This window comes from Panthera leo, chromosome A3 (genome assembly GCF_018350215.1).
Source record: "Panthera leo isolate Ple1 chromosome A3, P.leo_Ple1_pat1.1, whole genome shotgun sequence".
In the NCBI taxonomy this organism is placed as follows: domain Eukaryota; kingdom Metazoa; phylum Chordata; class Mammalia; order Carnivora; family Felidae; genus Panthera; species Panthera leo.
The window spans coordinates 101,842,983-101,865,924 of record NC_056681.1 but is presented as its reverse complement, the minus strand read 5'-3'; the positions used below and the strand labels follow the sequence as shown (position 1 = coordinate 101,865,924).

Genomic DNA, 22,942 nt, shown 5'->3' with positions numbered 1-22,942 from the left:
AGCCTTCTGTGATTTTCCATCCACATTCTCTTTCTAGTGATCTTGTCAAATCACTTGGCATTAAATAACAGCTTGGTACAATGGCTGAAATTTATGTCCTAGCCAGAATTCGTTCCTTCAGACATATATCAAGTGCCTACTAACTTATTAAACCGGGTATTTGGAGGTGTCTCAATCCTATTATGGCCCAGTAGAACTCTTGATTTCCACCTGCCACACATTCTATCCCTTCCTCTCCTGGTCTCCCATATATATACTCGCCAGCACCACCATCCACGCATTTTCCCAAGCTTCAAGCCTAGGAGTCATTCTTGCTTCCTCTGTTTTGGAACCCCCACAGCCAATTCACCAAGTGTTGTTGGCTGTACGGCTAAAATACCTTCAATGTCTCTTTTCTCCTCCCTCACTGCTTACCCCTCCGCCCAGCCCAAGCCACCAAGGTCTTGCAGGAACTATTACAGTTGTCCGTCCCCTAACTGGTCTCTGTGCTTCTTCTTTTGACTGTCTACCTTCCAGTCCCACTAAGCTCCTCCCAAGAATGAAAGAGCAGTCTGTTTCCCCGGCAGTTGTCTTAAAATTCGACCCAGCCACTACCAACATCCCCTCCTTTTGTAGTGCCTTCCCCATTTACTCGTTGTTCTTGGATATACTCACCAACTCCTTTTTAAGTGTGATCGCGCTAAACTAGTTCCTGCCTTGGGGCCTTTGCACTTGCTGTTCTTTTGGGCTGGGGGTGGTTTGCTCTAGTTTATCACTTGGCTGATCACTTTGAAAACCGTCTCAAAGAGGTCTCCCCTGTTCACCCAATCTAAAGTGGTTATCTCCTCTCCCCGTGGCTCTTTAATACATCATCCAACTTTACTGTCTTCACAGCACTTGCCACTATCTGAAATGATCTTGTTTACTCATGTGTTGACTTGTTTACTGTACTTTTTTCTTCATGATTAGGTTGTAAGCTCCATGAATAGAGGGGCCTCCTGCCTTCTTCACTGCTATATCCTCAGCATCCTATACCATAGATATTCAACCAGTATTTGTCAAGTGAAAAAGAGATGAATGGATGAAAGGACGCAAGAATGGTTTAAAGGCTGGAAACTGGATGATGGATGATGGAAAGGTAGACAGATGAAATGATGGATGTATAGAGGGATATATGGATGGATGGATGAATGGATGGATGGGTGGATGGGTGGATAGAAGGATAGATGGATCAATGAAAGGATGGATGTAAGAAAGGATGGATAGATGAACGGATAGAAGGAACTATCAATGGAAGGAAGAAATGGAAAGATGGATGATGGATGGATGGAAAAATGTGTATAAAGATGCATGGATGGAAAAGTGAGTAGATGGATGGACGGATCCATCTATCTGGAGTTGTCAGTTCAGCTCTAGAACTGGTGTGAGGGTCATCAACTCTGTTAATGGGGCAGGAAAAACAACAACAACCATGAGAAGGCAAAACAGATGATGAGTGGACAGGAGAAGTCTGTGTCCTGGTCCTGTTCTTGTGTCATTTTGCTATAGCTTGCGTTGTTATTTCTAGTATTGGGGGAGGCAGTATGGTGTAGTAGAAAGAACCCTAGATTTGAAATCAAAAGACCTGGGTTTGAACAACTCAGTCACAGGGTATAGTTAATTAAGGCCCTGAGCACACTCCTTTGCTTTTCTAAGCTCGTTTCCTCATCTATATTAAACTAGAATGATACCAGCTTCCTAATTTTATGGTGAGGATTCAAAAGGAAAGTTATATCTATAAATGGCCAGGCACACAGGAATTAATGATCTTTTCCTTCCTTCCACAAATGATTGAAGAATGCCCACTGGCATGCCTTGTTTTAAGCATGTATTATGCATCTAACACACAGTCGGCACTCAGTGAAGTTTTTATTAATTTTAATAGAAGGAATCACCGTTTAGTCAACTGGGAGATTGCGGCTACTATAGAGATGGACAAATAATTTTTGTGCAAAAAAATTCCTTAAGGATTAATTTGTACCACGGAGTTCCTAGGAACCAGAGGATACATTTAAATAGTATTGCATTTTCTGAAACCTGATTTACATATGACTTACTGGAAAGTCCATGCACTGCGCAAGGCAAGGCCCACCCCTTTTGTAATTCACTTGAAGTTGATGTTGTAGTTGTGCTATTTTTTTTTTTTTTTTCCACAACACTCACTCAGGATGAGATCCTTCTGGAAACACCTGCGGGCCTTTGATGAGAGGCCCAAACCTTCCAGCTACCTCACGGGTCATACTCTGGGCCCCAGGACCCCCTTGCCCTGGGCCTGGCCTTGGGGAATGATTCATAATTAAGAGAAAAGCCCTGTGCTTTCTGTTTCCTCCTCCTCCTCTAAGCAGGCGGCAGGGAAAGGTGGAGAGGTTGGAAGGGGGATGGGGGGAGCCGACTGAAGCCTGGGATTTTGATTGAGAGGCCCCATTATCCACACTCTTAAAAAAATAACCGAATCTTTTCCTTTTTTATCTTGACCAATCTCATTTCACGCTCCAGAAGAGGAAGGGAGGGAGGGAGGGAGTCCAGGGCCAGGAGGGAGAGAGGAGTCAGTATTCTGTATTTTCAACGCTGCATTAAGCACATCGCCACGGTAACCAGGCAGCAACAAGTGCCAGCTCAGCAGGTTCCCAGGGAGCGCAGAGCCTCCTTGCCTCCTCTCTTCTCCCTCCCCTCCCTCTGCCCTGGAGAGCCCAGCCCACCTGCTTCAGCACAGGGCACCCAGAGTGGGTGGCTGGCAGAGAACAGCCCCTGCCAGGGAGGGAGGGAGGGAAGCAGCCTGGGTGAATGTAATGTGTTAAGTCTCTGGGGTCAGGGGCGTCTGCATGGGGGTCACAGATGTCCTGATTCAGAGCTCGTTCCAAAAGCTCCACGTCCTGGGGCCTCTTGGGGCAGTAGATATGACTCGATTCTGCCCTGTCCTCCCTTGGGTCCTTTCTATACGGTTCCTAAAAGAGTGAGTGAGATTCGCCCAGAAAAACTCCTTGTCCTCACTTGTCTAGACCTTGACACCCTGGGTCACTATTGGGTGATGATCACGCCGGTGGATAAAGAAATCCACATGACTGGCAGGCAGTATTCCAGGACAATGCCAGTGATGATGGAGAAATCCTTCCAGCTCATGTCCCTGCAGTACCTTTGGAGTACCTAGAACACGGGTCCTGCCCATGCAGGGTTGAGTGCGTGTGGGGTGTGAAGGAAGGTATATTTCAACCATCTTCATCATCATCATCATCATCACCGACCCCATTCATATTCAAGTTTTACAGAAAGGGTGTACAAATGCATCAGAGTGAAAAAACTGGGAGACAATGGGTTGCTCAAGGGCCAGGCTCGTGTTTAGCTCACACTGTCCTGCGGACCCCTAAGGCACCCTCCATCAAGCCTCACTGAGTCAACGGAAGAAGTGGCAGAGTTTGGGTTTGAACACTGGCCAGTCTCAGCCCTGCCCATTTCATCACAGGGAATCTGGGAGCAGGTGGGAAGAAGGAAGCTGAGCCGGGGAGAGTTAAGGAGCCAGGACTGCAGTGAAATCTTTGCTCCAAGCGTTTCCAAGAAGATGCACCCTTTGGTGGGTCTTTCAATGCCTTTTGGGAAATCTGTGCATGGGACGCACCCTGCCTCTTGGCCCCTCTTGCTCTACCTTTGGCCAACACTTCCTGTTTGCAGTACTCCCCTCCTGCCCAGCCCCTCCCCTTACCTGCCACCATGCCTGCGATGGCAGAAGAGGCATAGCTGCCCTGTCCGCTGGTGGGGATGTGGGGTGGGTATCCGGGCAGCGTGGGCCCCACCATCTCTCTCCCTGGAAAAATACAGCAAGGAGTCATTAGTTAGGCCACTGTGGGCTTCTGCGCTTTCTGTCTTGCTTCCCTGAGGCTCAGCGAGTCTTCCCTCATGCCACCACCACTCCTCAAAGCCAGTCTCCAAACCCACTCCCCCTCCTCCCTTCTCTGAGCTCAAGCTTCTCCCTCTGTCTGGCCGACAGGACACAGGCTCCACTGTGCAGGGAGCACTTGCTATTGCAGTCCTGTATTGTGGCCCATCCTCCAGTGATTTTATTGGTGTGCATCTTATTTACCCATAACAATGTCATGGTTTTGAAGGCAGGGCGGGGGCTATCTCTTCTGGGTCTTTGTTATCCCCCCCAGCATCCAGCGTAGCAGTGTGTGTAGCTGGCCTAAGTAATACATTAGGGGCCACTGGACTCAGAGCTCACCTCCTTTCAGCTCCGCTTTGAGGATCAAGAACGAGGTCCTACAAGGGATGGCAAAGGCCTTTGGGCCACTACCTTTCACTATGCTTTTTTGGACCCGTGGCAGACATCGCTAATCAATCACTGAACTGTTTTCCAATGGGCCAGGGAGGGTGGTTCCTATTCCTCAACGTGGTCTTCCAGGTGGATACAACCTATCAGAATTGTAAAGGACACAAAACCTACAGGCTATCCCTGACCTAGAAAGGAGACACAGGCTGAGAGATATTTGGTGTTAACACCTGAACATGAACCACACGTCTGTCAATTCCATTCCTGGAAAAAAAAAACCAAACAAAAACCAAAAAACAACCCACATTCAGCAAAACAGACATCCAGCTCTCTCTTTATAATCTACGGGTAATGCCCTTGTCTTGGTGGCACGTGGAGACAGCCCTAGTGACCTGATTTCCCTGGCTCTACCTCTCCTCTACATCAGAAAGTTTGAACCTTCCCATTCTGGAGGCCCCGTCTGACTCGGTGAGTTTCTTCCACTTCTCTCATGTCCCACAGGCCCAGATCAGACTCTCCCTCACCCAAGGATTCTTGGCAATTCATCCTGCTTTGGCCGCATCTGTCCAGGTAATGACCGCTGTCATTACCACTCAGCGTATTTATTAATAACATCTATTTTACTCTCAAATGCCCCATTTGGAATGATGTGTTATTTGGTCATTCCATTTCTTAGTGATGTTTACAGGGTTTCTCAACTTCAGCACTATTGACATTTGGGGCCAGATGATTTTTGTGTGGGGGTCATCCTCGGCATCGCAGGATGTTCCACAGCATCCCTGGCGTCTACTCGTTCGGTACTGGAAGCACTTCCCACCCCACAGGACAACCAAAAATGTCTCCAGATATTGTCATATGTCCCCAGGGGGCAAAATCACCCTGGGGTGAGAAACGCTGTGTTCGGTTATGACCATTTTACCCAAGCGCCTCTGCCTCCTTCACATGGGGGGCTGCTTTTTCTCCCGGGACTCACAGGGACCCCCTGTGAATCGGTCAACCAACTTACCAGGGCCGTCCCCTCTGCACCACTGCCTGTCCAACTTTTCTGCCTGACATCCCCCGAGGTCCAACATGCTTTGAACTCTTCAGGGGGTGGCTAGTAATGATGAAAGGGAAGGCACGTCCCATGGAACCCCATGAGTCGTCAGTACTGCAGCGACTAAGTCTTACCTCTATTTTTAGAGATTTCCTGAAGACAAGTTGTGCATTCAATAAAGATTTATTGAGAAAGTATGAGGTCCCAGGCACTTTTCCGAATACTGGGGATACAGCAGTGAGTAAGAATGCTAAATTAGCAAGGCCAGCCACTAAAGCAAGATTGGGCATGAGCTGGGATAAGCGTGTGGAGCCAAGTTTAGGGGGTCAACAAACGAGACCAGGCCTTCTGGACTTCTGTCTTTCCTCTGAAGAAAGGATTTAGGAACCAGAGGACCTTGGTCCTTATCCTGCTTCTGCAACTAATTTTCCAAGTGTCCTTAGACCAGCCACCTATGTGCCCAAGCTTGTTTCTTCATGTGCAAAATGGGTGGGGGAGGGGGGAAATAAGAGTACCTTATATACCTTATTACTATTACTGTGATGTTATCAGTATAACTCACAGCCAGGGTTTCATGTTATAGGTGGACATCGATTAGTGCAGTGGACACATTCTATAAGTTGTTACATCATGGGAACCCTTATAGAATAAACCCTATTTGAAATGAGCCATCAGTGTTCATTATTTAAAACTATGTGAATGTTTTCATAAAAATGAACACCATAGGTGCCGGAGCAAACAGGGTGGAATCCACTGGAATTCTATAGGTGGGTTCAGTTCACTTGACCCAAGGTCTGAATAAAGGAGGGATTGGAAACTCAGGTGAGGCAAGGAAATTTTAGTGCATTTAGAAGTAGAGGAAGGACTATGCAGAAAATACACCAAGGTAAAATCTGATCCTTCTTTGAAGAAGGACTGCAATACAATCAGCTATCGGACTCAGCCCCCTCGGCTCTCAGATGAACATTTAGCCAAAGACTGAAGGCTCTGAGAGGAAGGGGCGGCCATGAAGTCTGTGAGGGCAGCAGGCGTACAGGGGGTGGACAGATGCATGAGTAGGAGAGTGATGGAAGAGGGTTGGTGGCCAATTCAGGCCCAATGCCATTTCTTTCCTTTTCCTGCTTCCTCTTCCCTGAGAGAGAGAAAGAGAGAGAGAGAGAGAGAGAGAGCGCTCTAGATCCAAGCCAGGGTGTGGATGAGGGACAAACTAATTTCTCTGAATCACATCTTCCCATCTGTCTCATGAGCTAGGTTAGATTAGAGATAGTAAATTAGGTTCACCTTATCACTTACTTCATTGGTAGGGGCTTCCTGGTACCCTGTGTTGAGAAGGATTCTGAGGCTGCATCTGTGTCCACCATGACTGGGGCTGGAGGTGAGGAGGTAACTCTTGGCTTTTAGGCCTCCTCTTTGCTGGTGCTGGTCTAGGTATTCTCCAGGTCTCCTTTGACCCTGGAGCCCTGTGGTTCCACACTCCCCTTTCTACTGCCTTCGACCCATCCCTTTCCATCACCTGGCCCTACTGTTTCTTGAGCTCCACAGCTCAGTGGGCAGAGCACGAGGACACATGCTCCCCCGAAGCTGCAATTTAGTCACAATTGCCCCGTAGGACTCCATCCCATGAGAGCTAGCCCCTAGACTGCTCTTAGAAATAAATTCATTAACCTCACTCCCTTATATTCTGAGATTTTAATCTTCATCTCTCCTTGACCGCCAAATTTTCTCCCAGGGGAGCAGACGTTTCTGGATCAAGTGCTGGAGCAGACCCCAAAGTCTTCCATGAAACTTGGCCCTCCTGGAAAGCCTAGTAAGACTTTCTACAGGATGGCCCTCATCCAGCCTATGGTACCTTAAACTCCCCTGTCAATCCTTCAAAACTCTGCTTCAGTCCCTTGAATATGTGGTTTCTTCCAAAAAGCCAAGAACCTTGCGACCTTCTCAGAAATGTAACCACAGAAGCCATGAGGTAGATGCACTCCAACATGGCCTAACCACGAGCTTTTACTGAATTACTTATTTTTGAAGGGTCTTCATCATTAGTTTCTTTGATTTGTTATTATTTATTTATTTATTTATTTATTTATTTATATTTTGAGAGAGAGTGTGTGCGCATGTGTGCATGCATGAGTGAGGGAGGAGCAGAAGGAGAGAGAGAGAGAGAGAGGATCGTAAGCAGGCTCCATGCTCAGTGCAAAGCCTAACTCAGGGCTCAATCCCATGACCCTGGGATCATGATCTGAGCTGAAATCAAGAGGAACGCTTTACCAACTGAGCCACCCAGGTGCCCTTAGGTTCTTTGATTTGCAATTCCTCTGCACTCAAATATACTTTCTACATGGCCCTATTTTTCAGAAGGTGATGTAGACACAGGTTGATGTTCACTGGCTGCAAAGTGGGGTTCTATAAAAAAAAACACTAGCAGCCCAGAACTATTGGCAAGTGTTCTAAATATTGGTAGCGTCCAGGAGGAATTTAGAGGGTAGAGGTGATTTCAGACAATTTTATTTGCCCACTTTGATGTCTGCCCTCTATTTGACCCCTTTTCAATTCCTTATCTTGTTCTGATAGCAAAGAAAATTTATAGCAATCCAGAAATCTCTTTGGCAGGACTAAATATAATTTTGCACAAAAGAATGGAGGCGGGTAATGGACTCTTTGATGATAAAACCAAACTCAGGGCTCTCTGATCAGCTGAGCTGGAATCAGCCCTGGAACACCCAGGACAAGGATGCCTTTGCTATCACTCTTGCAAATGTGTTGGGACCCAGACTGGGGCATCTGAAGGGAAATGGCAGGAATATTAGGGACAATCCTATTGTTCCCCAAACTCTGATCCTTCTTTTTTAAAAAGCTGATTAGGGAGAAGCTGAGACGCAGAGGGACAGTCACCCTGGAGACCGCACTATCAGAGACACTGGGTGAGGAGAGGAAGTGACCCCAGGAGGAGACTGTGAAGCAGCAGGGAGGGTCCTTAGGAAGCCACTCAGAGGAGGTGAGCTGGGAAGGCTCTGGTAGGTGAGGGCCAAGCTGATTCTGGAATGAAAACTCCTCTGGTCCTGCCTCTTTCCTCTTGTCTGCAGCACTACCTCGGCATAATTGAGTCTTGGCTCCCTTCTTTCTTTCAAGTTCACCTCTTCCTCTCTTGGATGGCTTTCTAGCCCCCGCCCCCCTCCGACTCTTGAGATCCTTCCTTCCTTCCAGCCTTCCTTCTCCCTGCATGTCCTCCCAGCCCGCTCACCGTGGCTCGGCCCCATGGTAGGTATTTTAGGTCCATTCTTGACCATAGTCTGCAGGTGGACAGTCTTCGAGGAGCCGCAGGTCAACACCCTGGGCTCCACATGGACACCAGCCATCCTGTACCTTGTGCCCAAGCCACAGGGCTGGCCCGGCTCTGTGAACTGCATCCCTGACTTGCTTCCTGCTCTTGGCAACCTGCCTGGACCCGGTGCCTCCAAGCCTGGGCGTTCCTTGACAGAGGAAGAGTCCCTGACTCTGGTGCTGCATCTTCAGCCCTCGGGCTGGGCCCTACAGCCAGCCATTGGCTTCCACAGGGGCCGCACTCTATACCCTGGTGTCTCCTGACTGCTTCTTTGCTCCATGGGGTGCATGACCTTCCAGTTCTGCTGCTGGTCTGGAATGTGGGCATGTCCACTAAACTGAGAGCTGACAGAGGTTGGAAGTGGCCCGCTGCTTTGACTGCATATCGACAGGGGGTGCGTGAAGCCCTAACAGGGTGACAGGGAAGGGAGAAAGTTGGGGGCAGGGAGTTTGCCACGGACCACTGTCCAAGACCGCTTCCCAATGCCATGCGTCCACTGCCTTGACCTCTCGAATGGTCCTGCCAGGTACCTGGGCAACTCACGCAGTAACTAAAGAACTACGCCCCATCGTTACGTGCTCCATCCACACCTCATCCCCTGCCTGGCTTATCGCAGCCCTCCTGGTTGGGGCCCACCATTCACACGAAGCAGGAGGTCTCACCCAGTGCTTGGGCCTCTCCATCCTGCGGCGGATGTGAGCCCCTTTACTCCCTGGCTCCCCTCCCACCCTCCCATCCCATTTTCTCTGGCTGACATCACTCCACTCAGCTCACAGATTTTTCTCCTTTAATCACTTTGGTCAAAACAAATGACCCATCTCCGCTGACTTCACCCGCTTTTGAAATTTTGAACTCTGAGTCAACATGTGCTCCCGTGCCCCGTACCCTGAAACACTGCCTCTCTGCCCACACATTGGGCTTCCTTCATGAACCCTTTACCTCTGTGCCCACCTCTTTCAAGAGGTCCTCCCACACTAGACGTGGGGATGCACAGAGAAAAACATCCCAGGTCCAGCCAGACTGTGCACTTGAGTAAGATGACCTTGTGGTCCCTCTGGGCAGGTAGAGGCCTTGTTCTTCTGGTGTGGTGGTTTTCGAGTCCAGGGGTTTTCAGGGGGGCAGAGTCCCTACTTCAAACAGAGTAGCTCTTCATTTGTCTGATTTGGATACCTGGCTTCTGTAAAAGCTGTCATTTTAACAGCGTGTTTTGAGGCCCAGCAAGGTGAAAAACACTGGTCCAGAAGGGCTAGTCCACTTCTGGCTTCCTCCATGGGTTCTGGTTCAGTGCCTTGGGCCCACATCTAACACAGTCCCATCTCCGTGGAAGCCCTTCGGAGAGCTGAAGGCTATCATGGGTCCCTCCCTGCTCCCCATTCTCGCTCCATCTCAGGTCTTCTCCTGCCCAAGCCAGACACCCTCTTTCAGCTGCTGCCCAGGCCCTGGCTGGTGGGCTGATGTCCTACTTCCAGGGAGACCCACTTCTGCTGAGGTCTGACCCACAGGCCGCATGCAGGCCGAGCCCTCACTCTGCCAGACAACCACACGCTTACGCAGGGGCCCTGGCCAGGCCCAATCCTTCCTGGGCCTCTTTCCCATCAATATAAGGAGAGATTTGCTCTAGATGCCCCTAAGGCACTTCCAGCTTTACTGTTTTGAGGCCAGTGAAGTTCCTGATGGGAGGTCCCCTGCTCCCTCATCTCTCAAGTTTCTCCGAGGGTGACCCTGTTAAGCTGGATACAAGGAGTGCTACACTGTGGAGACCCAACTGGGACGGACCCTCTGTCTTCTTTAGAAATTTGATCCGGAAATCGTCTCCAAAAGCCAATGACTTCTTCCCTCCAAAGTTTTCTTCTTTTCCTTCTTTTTTACTTTTCACCCAGACCAAGGGTTCACTGCTTTATACTGCCTAGCTCCTGGCCTTAAGGCCCCCGCTCTTCCACGGGTCTTTGGGGGGAGGTTCTGGAAATGTGCCGCGCACCCCACTTCCTGGCATCCCCAGAGTGCCTGCCCCTCCCACGGCCTGACTTGGCCAGCACCGAGCGCCACATCTTGGCACGTCCAAAAGCTGCGGGTAGATTTAGGGAATAGGGTGACGGTGGACAGGACTGAGGGCCAGAGACGGGGCTGCACCCAAAGCAGGGGACTGGTGGCCGGCCCTGAGGACCTCCCCCTCCCCCACCCGCGATAGCTGCACGGCCCGGGACCTCCCTGTCGTACCTGAGAGGAGGGCCTGGCCCGTGAACTGCCCGTACACGGAGGCAGCATGGGGAAAGGCATTGAAGGGCGGGACCGAGGCACCGGCTGGGACCCCGGAGCCGACTTGCTGCAGATCCAAAAAGGCGGAGCTAGATAAAGAGGAAGGGGTGGAGCTAGAACTGGACACCTCGGGGGTTTCCTGCTTTATGGCGAAGGGTGAATGAGGATCTGCCGGAGGGAGGGAGACAACAAGGAGAGAGGGGTGTGAGATGATGGGGTGGGCACATGCACAGACCCAGCCATGAGATGCGGGAGGGGTGCGGGCGGGGCGCGGGGGCAGGCGGCTCCTCTCTGAGTCTGGGGGTGGCGGGAGGGCTGCACGTGTTCCTCGGGGTGAGTGAGGGCTGGAGAGAAGCTCTGCCTCCCTGCTGTGCCTCTGCTAGCATAGGAGTGTTGTGTGTGCCGCCTCCCCTCCCCTCCCCCGCAGCGGTGGGGGAGCGAGGAGGCACGGAGGGGGGCCTGGGATACGAGGCTAGACCCTCTGGACCCACCTGGAGGCCCAGCCAGCACAGCCCACCTCTCCTCTGCAGGCCCAAGGTCCTAGCACCCTCCTCCTCAGGGCCGGCCGCGCTCTGCCTTCCAGCCCATCTGTGCAGCTGGGGCCACGTGGCCCAGGACATTCTGGGCGTCGTACCTGCCACCACTGGGTAGGTCTGATGAGTCGAGAGGTTGCGCCCCAAGGGTGTATTGGAAGGGGTCAGGGTGGCCTTGCCGTCGTCCAGGGCGCTGTTGAGCAAGGGCAGCGGGTAGAGGCCCTGGGGAACAAAGAGAAGTCAGCGCACAGAGGCCCCTGGCAGGCGGCCTACCTAGAGACCCTGAAGCCTGATCTCCGGGTTTCCTCTCCTGCGGCCCTGGAATTCAAAGCCGGCTGGTCTCCCTCCCTGTCTCCCCACACGGTCTGGACCCACAGAGAGCAGGATGCAGGGCTGGAGCGGTCTGCCTCTGGCCTGGCTCGGAGTGCTTCGCTCCATTCATTAGTTTATTCCTCTCCGGATAGGAAATGCAAGCACAGGGAAGCCAAGAAGCTCGTCATACTCCCATGTGGGGCAGAGCCAGGACCGAAACCCAAGGGGCCTGGCTCTCGTGTGCATGCTCTCAAACGTTGCCCTAAACTGGAAGACACGATGACCGCTTCTGTTTGCAAAGAGGACACGTTAGAGCTTTGCCAATGCCATCCTGACCCACTGAGCCCCATGGCCCTGTGATGTGGGCAAGCAGTATTTTGTATGTTTTGTACGTGGAGAGCCCGAAGCCCAGAGAGGCAAGTGTCCCCGGTAAGTATGAAACTGGTACCAAACAGAGGGCCCCGGATCCTGCCTCGTGTGCTCTTTCCTTCAATAAAGTGGCAGACAAGACACCCACCAGAACAGGTGGTTGTCTTCTTTCTCTTTTCTACGTCCGAGTAAACATTAACTCGCAGGTTCAGCTGGACGATGATACTTGGGGTCAATTTTGTTTAAAAATCTCTTTATCAAGTACCTGGGGGAGTTTTCTTTGTTAAGGCCTCATTTTAGATGCCATCCGGCCTCCCTGGACATGAGTAGGGTTATGTACGATTAAGGCAAGCATGCATTACCCCTCACCGGGACTCCCTCCCTTGAGGGGACAAGACAGCGCAAACAGGCGCACACCCGATCCCCCGGGCAGGTCACACACATCACAAACACACTAGGTGGAGCCGTGTGCATATTAAAATCGAGGAACGTTCTGTGGTTACATAACAGCTCCACTAAAGGCAATCACTTCCATGGAGCCGTGTTCTCCAAGGGGCCACAGCACTTTCTGGTTGCATGCTGGGCACGTTTGGAAACTGCAGTCAATTCTGAAGGCCACCAGGGCACCATTACCATGTAGCAGCAATTACTGACTGAATGGTGCTCTGGTTCCATGCCTTCCGAGGGGGGACTGCTGCAGGGTAGGGTAGAGTTGCCTGGAGCCTGGCTTAATGAAATTGAACAAAATACCCAATTTCTAGAGAGTGTAAGAAAAGTTTAAAATGCCTTATGGATGTGTTGATTTGATAACAAATATCTACTCAAAATCCTATAGCTTTCCAGAATTCAGGCAATTCAGTGAAGGGGAAAAAAAAAAATCCCCAAATCTCTAGAGTCAGACATCTTGGTGATGTTGCATTGAATGGCGGCGATATCCCAGTGATGGGATAAACTGGGATGGAGCCTGAATTGGAGTGCAGAGGGGCACAGTGCTTTCGTTTCCTGGGCCAGTTTGAGCCCTGGCTCTGCAATGACCAGCCAAGTAGCTTTAATCTCCTTGACCTCTCTGAGCCTTGATTTTTTTTTTTTTCTCCTACATAACAAGGATAATAGAATCTGATGTACGGATTGAATGAGATTTTATATACATATACTAAATGCTTGGCACAGAATGCCCAATAAATTGCTATCATAGGTATTATTATTTCAGAATTATGTGAAGAGTTGTAAGCTGCCAAATTCTTGCTGTCTGTCCTAATAGTCACATTCTGTTGATCTGCTTTTTATTGCACTTATAAAATAGAGGAAAAATACCTGTTCCTAAGCGTGACATCTAACTGTGCCTGATCGTGAAAGAATAATGAGAAGTAAGGCCACCGTCTTACTTTCCCCTTGTTGATTTTACAGAACCTGAGGTCAGGTGTGAGGACCTGTAAGCCTCTCTCTCTCCCTCTCTCTCTCTCTCTCTTTCTCGGCTCCCCAGGCCAGAGGGCCTTCCTGTGCCCAGATGAGAGAACACGGAGTGTCCTTTGATGGCACAGAGTCACCAAGGGCGGGAAAGGCAGGGGCTCAGATGCAAAGAGCCCTCGGGACAGGCTGGATTCTCCCTGCCCCCACCACCAACCCAGGTGAATGAATGAGCGAGCAGAAGACTGGCTGAGGGAGGGAATGAATCACGGGTGGACATGGCTGAGCCTCAGTTTCCTCCTGTACAGGATGAGAGGTTGGAGGAGTTCCATGGTTTTCAAACTCTGTTTTTCCGGTCTTCACATAATAATGGACATAGAAGCACCATATCTAAAACAGGTATCAGTGGGCAAGTCTGAATGAAACCAGGGCGGCAGGCCTGAGCTCCACAGCTGTTTGCTCCCCCAGGCTCCGTCGACCCTCCCTGGCCCTGGGTTATCTCCACGCAAATGGAAAGACTGGACTCAGTGGTCCCCGAGGTCCCTGCGGCTCGGAGACTCTCTGATAACCATAATTCCCCATGTAGAACATAGGCCGGCTTGGTGTGGGGTCTCGGGGCTTCCTTGTAATCAAGGAATCAGCCAGGTTAATGGAGCCAGGAGATGGCTCTGTGACCCAGAGGGCGCCTGGGGTCTCAGCAGCAGGGTTTCTTTACCAGGATGGCTGCTGTTTGCACACTGGGGTTACGCAGGCTCCTTCCCACAGAGCAGGGTCCCCGTGGGCCCACGGCTGCGGCCCCATTTCCCTCAGGGAGCCATGTGCTGACTCTCCGATGAGCAGCCGCACCCTCTCCCCAGGTCTGCTGATGGCCAGCTTTCTCTGCACCCCCTCGTGGGGTGCAGAGCCCGGCCTGATAAAATCGCTGACGCAGATTGCCGGCCCAGCTGCGGTGCTGGCATGGACCCAGCAGCCCAGACGGTCACTGGCAGTGGTTCAGCTGGTTATTGGCATCGGCGACATTGTCCTGCTCAGACTTTAAAGGCGTAAGGCTTGCCTCATTCCTGGGTCAAACGCTAGCAGGAGCAAAGTGGGATGCGTGGACCCACCCTAAGGGAATTCCTCAGCTGGTTGATCCCGTGGGGGAGGGGGTGGAGGTCACGGCTACTGCGGACAGATACAGATGAACTGAGGGCCAGCGGCCCTGGAGTTTCTGTCAGACTTGTGGAGTCTCTTTTGGGCTCATGGGAGACCCGTGACATCTCTGCTACCTTGTCCCGGAAGCTGACCCACTATAAACCATCTCACCTGTCCTGAGCACGAGAAATAAAAAAAACAAACAAAAACAAAAACAAAACAAAAAACTCCCCTGTAACTTGCGATTTATCTTTCCGGATTTCTCAGCTCACTCACCCATACGTCTTCACTGGGTATCTATTCTAAAAGGGGCACAACATTAGGTGCTGGAGATTAAAAAAAAAAAAAAAAAAAGATGCTTCAAGACGCCGCCCTGCCTTATGAAATCCACTGTCCACACCTCTGTCCACTAGACGGTTCCAGCACAATGTGAGAAGTTACCCGAGGGGCACGTTGGATATGCGGAAGCACAGACGAGGGAGAGACGGAGCATGTCTGAGGGGCAGGGCATACTTCATGGACAAGTGATGCTTGAGCTGAGTCATAATGGCCAAGCGGTACTTTTCCAGGCAGAAAGGTGGGAGGCGAGGCGCTGTGCGGGGAGGGCGTGCACTGTGCCAGTGCAGAGAGGTGTGAACGAGAGCGGTGTGCTCGGGAGCGTGAGTCATGCAGGGTCGTAGGGTGTGCGGGTGTGAGTGGCCAGAGGTAGGCTGCAGGTGCTGGCTGAGGTCATGGCGTAGGGCTTGGAGGAGCTGCTCTGGAGCTGTAGGACCCGACCCCTGCGGTCTGGGAAAGCCACGGGGCAACGGAGGGATGGTTGTGTTGCTCTTCCCAAAAAGGCAGAGCTCAGAGGCTATAGGTGAGGAGAGACGAGAGTGCTGGGGGCAGGGGTGGGGGGAGGGGAGGAGACGCCAGCATCTGGGAAAATAAAGTCTGTGAGGCTTGGAACTGCATGAAGCATGCGCCCTGAGCCCGTCGGAGCAAGTTCTAGTTGCTCTGGCGGCTGGACTGCAGGCTGACTGGGAGTCTTTGAGAGACGGCGCTTTGCTGCGGCCCCTGCCCGCCGCCGCTCACCTGCTCACCCGGCTGCTCACCTGCTCGCCTTTGGTGTGGCTGGGGGAGGCATAGGCCTCCGGGTAGTGCTGCCGCTCGAATGGGCACTCGAGCGGCTCAAGGTGGTGCTGGCTGAAGGCGTCCGTGCGAAGGTGCTTGCGGGGCCCGCTGCTGCTGCTCTGGGAGTCGATGCTCAGCCGGCAGCTGTCCTGGTCACCTGGCATCCCCAGGCAGGGAGAGAGCTTTCAGGGGACCCATCTACCACACCCCAGGCCAGAGTGGAAGGGCAGACTCGGGCTACAGAGTGATGGGAAGGACCTGGCTCCGGGCTGCGGGACTGTGGCCAGCTTGGGGGGTGGGCCACGTGCTGTAGGCGGGAGTTGCAAAGTCTGGGGCCACCGGTCCCCGTGGAGCCTGAGCAGACTGCCCTCCTGCACCCCCCACCCCCGACCTGCCCTCTGGCTCCCCAACACTCACTGTCGTCCATTTTCCTCTTGCTGTCGCTGCCAGGCTGAGCAATCCCCAGGAGCCCGTTGATGGAGTAGGTGGAGCCCAGAGAGTCTGACTGGGGTGACTCTGGGGGCGTTACAGCTGAGCTGGGGACTGCAGTGGGGGGGAGAGGGAGAGGGTCAGCACATGCGGGTGACACCCCTGGGAGCCCCCGCTGCCACCATGGGGGACACAGGGGCCCACGGGAGTGGGGGTTCTTGGATCAAGGCTGCCAGAAATGTTTCCACCCCTAAGTATGTCAGTGCATCTTCCCCGGGACCCAGCAACGCTTTGTCGGTGGAAGGGCTCAGTCCGCACAGGCGGGTGTGTGTGTGTGTGTGTGTGTGTGTGTGTGTGTGTGTGTGTGTGTGACTGTTTTTGCTGATGGGTATGGGAGTGCGAGGCCGAGTGTGCCTGCAGGTCAGCACTCACTCAGCGTGTGTCCCGGGCTCAGGGACTTGGTGGCCACGCAGCTGTCCATGGGGAGGTTGAATGGTTGCTGCACTTTGGTCCGGATGATCCTGTAAGGAAGACAAGAAAGGCTATTAGAGAGAAGAGGAGGAAACAGGACTCACGCTGCCCTGGATCTGTGCCTTTTTGAGAGCCCACCTGGGTATCTTAAAGGCACCTCGATTACAACCTGCTACAATCAAATGCATGGCCTTACTCCTCACACCTGGTCCTTCCCAGTTTTCCCGTTTCATGATCAGTTCCATTGGTCACTCAAGGCAGAGATACAGGCAGAGTTCACGTCTGCCTCCTTCCCTCTTCTCTCAAGCCCATCATGAGCTTCAGTGGGTTTGACCTTGTAAACCTCTCTGCTGTTGACCCCTCTCTGCATCTCACTGTCAGCAACTTAGTGCATGCCACTACCAAGTCTCTCCCTCCAGGATCGCTCCCTGGCCTGCCCCTATCTGCTCTTGACCCCTTTCTACTCGATTCTCCCGATTGTAGCTAGAGTGGACTTTTTGAGATGCCGGTCAGCCTCCTGCTTAAAGTCTGCCAAGTTTCTTATAGGTCACAGGTAAGAATATGTGACATGGCCACCCGCCTCTAAAGGGCAGTCTTTGCTGACCTTTCCACCTCAGCCTACCCCATGTTCCCCGTCTATCTGCTGGCTTTCTTTCGGCTTCTTGTCTAAGATCTATGAGCCACAGGTCCTTTGCATGTGCTGCCTCAAGGCTCCTTTGGCTCCCCTTTTCACTTATTTAACTCTTATTCATCGTTCTTACTCAGGGACATCTTTTCATACCTTCCTAAACCAAGTCGCTTTATGCTAGCTCACATACCCACATGTTTCTCTCCTTAGGAGGACTTACAGTTGCTCTCATACAATTGTTTGTGTGGGCACTTGATTAGTACGTGATTAGTGTCTGTCTTCCCCCTAGACTGTAAGCTCCACAAGGGCAAGGATTGTGTGTTTCCAGGGCTTAGCACATAAATCGAGTGAATCACACATACATGAATGAGCGAGTGAGGAACTGATTGACTGAGGTAGTGAGTGAATAATTGAATGACGAAACAATGGGGTGAATGCTTGAATGAGGGCCGGGTTAGGGGTCATGTGGCCCGAGAAAGTATCAATTCAAGATTCTTTCATTGACCAAAAAAGGATGTAGCGTGTGAGGAAGGAAACTGTGGAAAGTACAACCCAGGGTGGGGTGGGGTGGGGGCAGAAATGTCTCCTAGCAGTGGGGAGGTGTGATATCTGCCCGGAGCCTGGGGTGCTTCCTGCTTAATTCTTCAGCAGTAGGCCCCTCCTCAGGCTCCCCTCTAGCCAAGCCAGGCCCTTCTTCGGGTCTCTGTCATGATTCCCCCAAAGCCCAGGTGCCTTGGCCCCCGGCTGCTGTGTCCCTCTTACCTATTGATGGAGCTGACACTGGGCACAGTGTCATTGTCACAGACCCCCTCAGCCAGGAGCCGGTCTCGGATCTCCCAAGCAAACATGGTAGGGTTCTGACGCTTGTAGTCTCCAATCTTCTCCACCACCTTGGGGGTGGCCACCTTGGGCTTGGAGCCTCCTATCACTCCAGGCCGGATGCTGCCAGTCTCGTAGTACCTACTCCAATAGAGAACCCCAAAGAATTACCCAATAAGCAGGTGGGGTCTTCCGGCCGGGACTTAGCCAGAGACTCTCATTCCTCTCCAAAGCTTCTGGGGAGGGGTTTGGGGGCTAAAACGCACCCCCCCCCCCCGGGCTGGCCTCAAACACTTGATGTTCCTGGCACTATCTGTTTCCCTTGCATGGGTAGGTTTATGCTGCTGCCGAACTCTGCTAAAGACCTCACCCTGGACACCTGGCTTCTCTCTCTTTCCCTCAGGCCAGTGTCTTGTGTCTGAGCTCCTGCAAGAGCCACCTGTGGAGAACAAAAGATTTCCCTTCTTAGAAAGGAAATTGTGATGCACATGCTGCGTGTGTACAAGTTCACAGTGGTGGGTTTCTCTATCCGGCTTTTCTTTCTTTCTTTTTAATGTTTTTATTTATTTTTGAGAGGGAGAAAGAGAGACGGAGCACAAGTGGGGGTGGGGGCAGAGAGAGAGGGAGACACAGAGCAGGGCCCTGTGAGCTGTCAGCACAGAGCCCGATGCGGGGCTCCAACTCACGAGCCATGAGATCATGACCTGAGCCGAAGGCAGACGCTCAACAGACTGACCCACCCAGGTGCTCCTCTATCCAGCTTTTCTTAGTTAAAGCATGACTCGCTGTTCTTGGCCATCCCGGCTTTACCCTCCCCAGGAAGCCAGCTTGGATCATTGGGCCATCTGCCTCGGTCTGGCTGGTTCACCTTTGCTCCCCTCCCTTCCCCCCTGGCTGGCCACTGGTTTTCTACCAGGTTACATGGTTCAGGTTGAAGCTGCTTCTCATGGACTCTGGAATGCCAGCCTGTCCTGGATCCCTGGCTACGTCCAGCCCCATAAGCCAAGCTCACTCTCCCAGGCTGTCCACTTCTCCTCTCCTCTGAGCACCCAACTAGCTGCTTTGGCGGATCAGAGACTTAGGTCAGGATAGCTTGTTGTGGAAACTCTGTGGTCTCTTCTACAATGAAATAAAATCTGGTTCTTTAAAACTCTGCTTGCCTGTCACAGCCTTCCAGGGCTCATCTCTCTGGGGCACCCCAGCCCACCCTGGGAAGCCCTCTCCTGACCCTAGCCACAGAGCACATGTTACCCTGACACCTTCGGTAGGAAGCCAGGGCTCTCCACAGTTCAGTTACAGTTCAGGGCTCTTTGCCTCTTTAAACCAGAATTCCACTTGAATCCGTTAAAAAAAAATTTTTTTTTAATGTTTCTTCATTTTTGAAAGACAGAGAGAGACAGAGCACAAGCAGGGATGGGGCGGAGAGAGAGGGGGACACAGAACCTGAAGCAGGCTCCAGGCTCTGAGCTGTCAGCACGGAGCCCAACGCAGGGCTCGAACTCATGAACTACAAGATCATGACCTGAGCCGAAGTCAGACACTTAACTGACTGAGTCACTCAGGTGACCTTCTTCTTGAATCCACTCATCAGTTGGGTGAGGGAGACAGGTACATTGAACTGATGCAAAGCCCCAAGTCCCCCAGTGCAGGGGCATTTTGGGAGTGGCTCTCCAGACTGTGCTATGTCAATCCAGAAGCAGGGCTTTGCTGTTCCTGGTTCCACCTGAACCTTTGGGTCATTGGTCCTCAATTCTGGCTGCAGAAAGTTGGAATCACTTGATGGAGCCTTAGCACTGTACGAAAACTTGGGCTCATTCTCCTAAAGTTCTGCTTTAATTGGTGTGGGCTGGGGCCAAGACATATATATATATATATATATATATATTTTTTTTTTTTTTTTTTTTTTTTTTTAAATTACTTTTCTCCAGGTGACTCTAATGTGCAGCTGGGGCTGTGAGCCACTGCTCTGTGGTTAGTGTTCATACGTGTTACCTGGTCATCTCATAAAAATCACAGCACCCAGGACTGGCTTCCAGAGTGGATGCTGTGATTTATATGTAGGTCTGGACCAGGCCTTAGCTGCCTCTCATCAGGACCCCCTGATGCTTCTGCTGCCGATGCTCTGGGAGTTACCAGTTTGAGAAGCACACTCAGACATCCCTCATGCAGGGCTTAGGCCGCAGGAGCCACCTCTAATCATGTGCCCCTCCCTGGTGGCTCCATTTCCTTTGGTCTCGGCGGTTGGCGGGGGTGGGGGTGGGGTGCTTTGGGGAAGATGCTCCTGCTTTAGGAGTAGAGAAGCCTATAAAAATAAGACATGAGACAAAGGAGAAAAGTGGGAGGGGAAAAAAAAGGAAGGAGAAGTGGACAAAGAAGAAGAAAGGGCAGGAAAATAACAGAAGAAGAGCAGTGCATAAGGGGGAGGTCCAGAAGTGCCATCACACTGTTCAGGTCCCCGGGACCAAGGTTGGACATCGGGAATGGACCCGAGTCCCCTGGGGGAAGGGAGGGTGGCTGCGAGGTGGGCCGCAGAAGGCAAGCCCTGCAGGGACGGTGGCGTGTGGTGAATTTTGTGCTTACCTGCCAAGGATCTTGCTGACACAGCCATGGCTGACTCGGAGCTGGCGGGAAATGTCGCAGGGCCTCACGCCCTGGTGGGCCAGGTCCACGATGCGCTGACGCACCACTTCAGGCAGGGGTCTGCCGTTCACAAAGGCCCCTCCTAGCTGATTCAGCCCTCCGTGGCCTAAGAAGACAGTAGTCCCAGGAACAGCTGTCAGGGGCCAGGCAGGGCGGGTGGGTAGGAATTAGCCCGGGCGTGGGTGCTTGTGTGCATGAGAGACCGTGCACGTGAACTCTAACCATCGTGCCCTCTGGTTCTCCTGATGCAATGCCCCCGGTTTCCCATTGCAGAGGGAGGCCAGCTGCCATTGGGGGGCGGTGTATGATGCCACAGAGGGGCGCGCTGCAGTCTGGGCACCTCTTGGACCTGCACAGGCTCCTCTGAGACCCTCAGCCCTCCTCTCTGAATGCCAACCCCACCACCCTCTTCCCTCCCTCTGAAAGGGGTTGGAGATGCAGAGTCTTCCTACTCTGACACCGAGCTGTGTGATGTTGGAGCAGGTCCCCTCTCCTCTCTGGCTCCCCGTTCCTTATCTATCAGATGAGGGCATTCAGTGGTCTTTACATTTGTCAGAGCCAGATTTTGTAAGCACAATTGCACTGAGAAACACAAACGCAAATGAACCGAAGCAGAGCTTCTCTGCTTGAGCCGGGGCAGAGCGGGCCCAGGCCCTGTGTATGGGCTCCTGGCCCGAGTGAGTGACCCCGTGGTTTCTTCTTTATGGGCCAGAGGACTAACAGGACTGGCAGAGAACTCCCTGCCATCCATTCCCGGGGGCCCAGGACTATGTCAGGCTGCAGGCAGTTGTGCAGAACGTGGACAAGCCGTGGATGCGTGTGCATGTTTCCTTAGCTGCCTTCCCGACTTGCCCTCTGCCCTCTGGCCCCAGCCTGTGTTTCATTCTGAGCCCTTCTACCTGTTCCAATGTATTTATTGAGTGCCTACTATGTGCCAGGCCCTGCAGATGCCCAGGTGAATAAGACAGATGTGATCTCTGTTCTTGTCTCACGGGGTTTACTAAAGTGAGGGCCCAGACCAACAAATAGCCAATTACCAGACCACGTGACCACTGCTGGGACGGGGCCCAAGTAGGGAGTTATGGGAACCACTGAAGGGGACCAAGCCCAGGCTTAGGGGACCATAGAAGGGTTCCTGGAGAAGTCTGAACTTTGACTGAACATAAAGAGGTGTTAGCCAAGTGAAGGAGTGAAGGGAGAAAACTGTTCCAGGCAGTGGGAACAGCATGTGCAAAGGCTTAGAGGTAAGAAAGTGCTTGTCTATTAGACTTACCAACCTTCTCAACTCTCTAAAATCCCTAGACCAGCTTGGACTAATTCCAGGGCTGAAATATCCCTTTTGCTGATGAAGAGACTGGGGCTTGGAGAATTTTAGTGACCTAATTTATGACTTAGGTGACTCAGCCCGTTTGAGGAGCAACCAGCCTCTAGCTAAAGATTAAGGCTCCCATCAGTGCTTCTTGGGTTGAGTCCTGCACTTGCATTGAGTCCAGGACCGACCGTGGAAGCTTGGCACTGCCCCTGCGGGCCTGCACTGAAGGTGCCATGGTCTGGGCATGAAGGAGATCTTTCCACACCGGGGCATGATTTGGTGATCTGGCTGGGATGGTGGAGCTTGAGGGGTGGGCGTCAGGGGGAGCGAGCAGACAAGGAGGAAGAGCCAGTGCCAAGCCTTCTGTGTGAGCCCGTTAAGGACTATTTATGGCCAAGGGTGGGAAGCGCCTCTCAGAGCACACAGTGCCCATTATCGCCCACTGACTTAGCACATTCAGAACTGCCTTGCAATGTCCCCTCAGGGGCCCAAGCTGGCTTCAGCAAAATAGTCAATTTCTCTTAAAAGAAAAAAAAAAGAGGCTATAAGCCTCTGGCCTGGGCAATAAGTCAGGAGGAAAAAGCCTGCTGGCCAAATACCCAGCAGGAGGGACACAGTGATCCATCTCCCTGGTGGAGGCAACTGGGTGAGCTGGAGCACAGTTTCCACCTGTGCTCTGCTAGGCAGCTTGTCCCAGCGAGTGCTTTGCCACCAGGGCTGGGAGGACATCCCAGATGACCCTCTCCTGAGCCTTCTCATGGCTACAGGCCATTCTTGGAGAATGGCTTAGCCACTTGATCCTCATTCGTCCATCCTTATGGTCTTTTGGCTCGTTTGGGTCCAGACACTGAACACAAGGGGGCGCCAGACAGCCACCCAAACGCA

At 52.2% G+C, this 22,942-nt stretch overlaps 1 protein-coding gene across 1 annotated transcript in view; it reads right to left on the bottom strand.

The window, feature by feature from the left end:
* The window catches only part of PAX8 (paired box 8), a 62,289-nt gene that overhangs the window by 5,230 nt on the left and 34,117 nt on the right, over nt 1–22,942 (bottom strand). Inside the window, exons 3-10 of the mRNA XM_042930331.1 lie at nt 20,686–20,878; nt 18,049–18,246; nt 16,620–16,708; nt 16,176–16,301; nt 15,740–15,915; nt 11,525–11,645; nt 10,852–11,058; nt 3,716–3,817 (exon numbers count right to left, since the gene is read on the bottom strand). Coding sequence (XP_042786265.1) covers nt 3,716–3,817; nt 10,852–11,058; nt 11,525–11,645; nt 15,740–15,915; nt 16,176–16,301; nt 16,620–16,708; nt 18,049–18,246; nt 20,686–20,878 — 1,212 coding nt within the window. The remainder of the gene's footprint in view (nt 1–3,715; nt 3,818–10,851; nt 11,059–11,524; nt 11,646–15,739; nt 15,916–16,175; nt 16,302–16,619; nt 16,709–18,048; nt 18,247–20,685; nt 20,879–22,942) is intronic.